This window comes from Calliphora vicina, chromosome 2, assembly GCF_958450345.1.
Source record: "Calliphora vicina chromosome 2, idCalVici1.1, whole genome shotgun sequence".
NCBI lineage: Eukaryota > Metazoa > Arthropoda > Insecta > Diptera > Calliphoridae > Calliphora > Calliphora vicina.
Window position 1 is genome coordinate 101,709,706 of NC_088781.1, and position 4,507 is coordinate 101,714,212.

At 28.5% G+C, this 4,507-nt stretch overlaps 1 protein-coding gene across 1 annotated transcript; it reads right to left on the minus strand.

The window, feature by feature from the left end:
- Positions 1–465: 465 nt before the first annotated feature.
- LOC135951493 (speckle-type POZ protein-like) lies at positions 466–1,508 on the minus strand. The gene is made up of 2 exons (XM_065501150.1): positions 1,368–1,508; positions 466–1,241 (listed from the first exon to the last, which is right to left on the minus strand). Exons 1-2 carry the CDS (start codon positions 1,489–1,491, stop codon positions 481–483), a joined length of 885 nt encoding a protein of 294 aa, XP_065357222.1. The 5' UTR covers positions 1,492–1,508; the 3' UTR covers positions 466–480.
- Between the last annotated feature and the right edge of the window lie 2,999 nt (positions 1,509–4,507).

The window sequence follows — 4,507 nt, forward strand, 5'->3', positions numbered from 1 at the left end:
AGCACTATTGCTTTATTGCGCATTTTTATTAATTTTTGCAGCTTTAAAACCAATGTTAAACAAATTCTTAATTAGCACACGATTATAAAATTTTGTATACATTTTTTTTATTGAATTAATTTTAATTAATAAATTATTTTTCAAAAAAACCTACTTAATAAAGTAATAAAAATTCCAAACAATTTTATAAGACTCTGCAGGTATGGTGAAAATTAAAAAGTCACCAAACATACATATTTTTGTTACTAACACATATTTAGACTTAGGTACTTTTTCACTAACACATGTTTAGAGTTAGGTACTGCTGTCAAAGAGTTGGACTACTTGTTATACTTTGGTTTGATACGTTGCTGTGTTAAGCAAAACTAAATATTACCAATACATACATATTATTTGTCAAATCAGTTTGATACGTGGCCATCGTGCTGAAATCATATTAATTAATTTAACTTGAATTACATTCATACGATTTATTGAAATTTATTTTTTTGTTACAGCTGAAATATATAATTCTTTTAATAAATTCGGAAAATTTCTATGCAGTTCTTCAAACTCAGCAGATTTAATGAACTCTTTGGCATTTTCATTTAATAGTTGTATAGTTTGATCTTTCAACTTTCTAAATCCATAACGATCTATTAAAACTAACTTTTTAGCTGCATTTTCCATCGACAGATCGGAGGTCAGCTTTTGCTCACATATAGTTTTGAGGCCATTCAAATTATACTTATCAGCTACAGCTAACAGTTCATCCCACATTTCATCTAATTTTGGGACTTTACCGGTGTAAATATAGCGCAGCATTTCCTCACATACGTCACTATCAAAATCTTCTATATTGACACAATTATCTTCATTCTCTTTCATTTTATGCTCAAACATGGCAGCAAAAACCTCACTACGAGCCGCCAATACAATTTTATGAGCCTGGATTTCTTTATCATCCTTTGTCTTTATTATAACATCACAAAATTTCTTCTTTTGAATAAGATTGTGCAAATCATCACGCAACGTACTTTTGGTTTCTTGAGCCATTTTGTCAGAAAGACATTGTGATTTCATAGTTGTTAAAACTCTACTTTTAACATGAATTTCACATAATATTGTTAAGACATTTTTAGGATATAACTTGCCTGATTTAGCAAAAATTACGTCTCTTCGAATTAAATTATCACCATAAGGGGGGTATTCGTAGCCATCTATATTTTTCTTAATTGAAACTGCTTTTCTTCCTTCAGTGTCTAATATGGAAAATATTAAAAAGGAATCACATGCTTCATGATTCATTAATCTTTGGATTATATATACCAGAATACTATCTGGATTAGAGTTAAGATCGAGCTCCAATATCCATTTTGTTTCCTTACCATATGCATCATTACCAACAAACTCGCCGGATTTTAAATTATGTCTACTGTAAGGATTAAATCCTTTAATGGTCCATTTAAAAGAAAATGGTGTAATTTTAATCTCCGTGTCACACCAGTCCATGATATTACTAGTCGACATTTTGCTACTCAATGCAGGGCTGCCAGCCAGAGAAACAAGCCGAAGTAAAATGATCGGCGGCGGCGGCGGGGTATATTTTGGTCGGCGGCGGCGGCTTAAACAAGAAAGTAACGGCGGCGGCTTAAATGTCGGCTAAAATTTGTAAATAATGTATTTTTACGACAATAGTTACTATTAAAGTCGGATTAACAATGTTAGCAATGTTTTCGGAATAAATCAAGAGTTTAGGGCATAGAGAATTATACATAGAGACGAGACACTCCGTATTGTCAAACAAAAATACAACAAATCAAAAGTCTGATACAACAACAAAATACATTGACTACCATGTATTTTGTTGTTGCATGAGTTAGGTTTTTGACAACAGACTTAGGTTTTTGACAATTCCGTCTCGTCACTATGTTACCCTATGGTTTAGGGGTTAGAAGAATTTATAGTCAATATATATAATAGTAAATTTCTCATATATTTAGAAAATCATTGATCATTATGGGAATCATTGAATAGGGCTTCAAAATACCTTTTATATGATTTATAATATAGTACTGTTTATTAACATTGTGAACCAAAAATTACTTTTTGAATTTATGTATATTTTTCAGTACTTCAGAAAATTTTGATATACAGAAAAAGTGATTTTTGCGAAGCCGGTGTCCGATACACCCCAGAGTTTTGAGTCCATTCAGAAAAAAATTATGAAAATTTTAACTTTAACTGGGACCTTGATTTATTCCAACTTTTCAATGTGTGATTATTCTAAAAATAATGCTTTAATACATTTTAAAAGAAAATTATTAATTTGTTTTCTAAAACACTAAAAATATTTTTTCAAAAAACAAGTAAGAGAGCTATATTCGGCTGTGCCGAATCTTATATACCCTTCACCAAATTATACTTCAAAATAAAAATTTAAATATTTTTAGGTAAACAAAATTTTTTTTTCCAAAGTTGTTTTTTTAATTTTTGGAAAAAAAATTTTTCGAATTGTTATTTAATATTTCTTTTTTAAATTTTTTTTTTTAATTTAATTTTTTTTTTGTTTTTTCAATTTTTTTTATGGTGAAAAAAATTCGGGTTAAAAAATATTTTTTCCGATTTTCACGTCATTGCAAAGGTCTTTGAAATATTTATCATTAGATATCCATATTAAAGGCCTGCACAAGACAACATTTTGTTGAAAAATGTCTTAATTCAAAATTTGATGCTTTGTTTTGTTGTGTCGACGCGCACATCATGTTGTTCAATGTCATCGCGCCGCAAAAACCATGTGCCATGTCATGTCTATAACTATTGATGATGCTGTTGTTATGTGTGGTAGATTGAATTGATGTTAACAAGTGTCGCATTGTTAGGCAGAATAAAATTGCATAGCAGAATGAAATTGTACACAACTGCTGAACTGTGAAAATCTGAGAACTATTATTATTTAGCATTATATTTTTTTTTTTAAATATTTAGAATAAATAATATAAGGATTTTTAAAAAATATAAATAATAAAGTGTAACACAGAAAAAAGAAATTCATAATTGGAATGAATTTTTTAATAAATATTATTAATCGAAAATTAATTTTTTTCCTAACTTTTTTCATTCAGAATAAGAACATGTTCATAAATATTATAAAATTGTTCATGAAGGAAATTTTTGCTTTTTTACACAAATTTGTTGCTATTTTATAATAAATTGCATTACCCAATGATTTATGTAGTTCAAATATTTTTGTATAATATCCCAATATTGGCCAATATTTATAAATGTATCGAAAAGTCTGAAACGTAAATAATATAATTAAAATTCAAAAAATGCAGTAAATTTAGCCCATACATATTTTCTCATTGTATAGCTGAAATTCATAAAAAATTAAATATTTTCAAGAAAAATTTCAAACATTTTTGAATAACATAAAAATATAAAACTTAAATAATTTTGTTTTTTTTTCGATTTTATTTGAAAACAAAAAATAGGAAAAAAAATTCTGTGAAGTTACGCAATAAATGCCCTACACTTTTTCTTCAAATCGTTGGGCAGTTGCATTTGTTCCATTGGAACATTTTCGTAGATTTATATTTTTGTAGCAATTATGCCGCGAAAGATTCAGAGACACTTCATTAAATTTAAACACGTTTTTACAACGAGTATAATAAACACGTTTGTCTTTAATATCATTAAATATATTATAAACTTCACCGTTAAGGATTTATACATTAATTTAATTTTCTTTAATTAAACACCGTCTAATAGGCCAATTGGCTTTGTTCATGGAGTTTTATTTTATTTAGCAATGTAATTATTAAATGTCCCGTTAATAATATTAGAGCGGTTGTACCTAAGTCAGGTAGTATTTAAAATATGTATGTGAAAAACATTACATTTTTAATTCCATGAAAATCATTGGCATTTTATGGCTTATATTCCACGTATTCCTTTTTAAGTAATAATATAACAGGTAATATTACTAAATATTGTAAAATTTTCCAAAACAACATTGAAAAACCCATTGGTTTACTTTCGTACAAAAACAAAATTGCTTGTGGTTTTTGTTGTAGTACTGTCCAAAGTAAATTAATAAAGTAGCGACAGTACTACAACAAATACAACATTTACAAAAACCACAAGCAATTTTGTTTTTGGTTTAAGGTCTGAGCTGTCAAAGTTGCCTGTTGTTGTTTTTGCTTTTGGGCTTGTTGTATTTTTCGCCACAACAACCACAAGTGAATTGACAGTTCAGACCAAAGTAAAAAAAATAGTCAGCTGTTCTACTGAGTCTACTTTATTAATTTACTTTGGTACTGTCCAAGGCGTATTTAACAAGGTGAAAGCTTGGTACTGTCCAAGGTGCATTTAATAAGGTGTCATCGGCTGCACAGCTGATTATAGAAATAGCTCGCACAAATGTCAAACTACATATATAAAAAATATTCGCCCGTACGTCCGTATATCAAACTCTATATATAAACAAGTAAGAGTGCTATATTCGGCTATGCCGAATCTTATATAC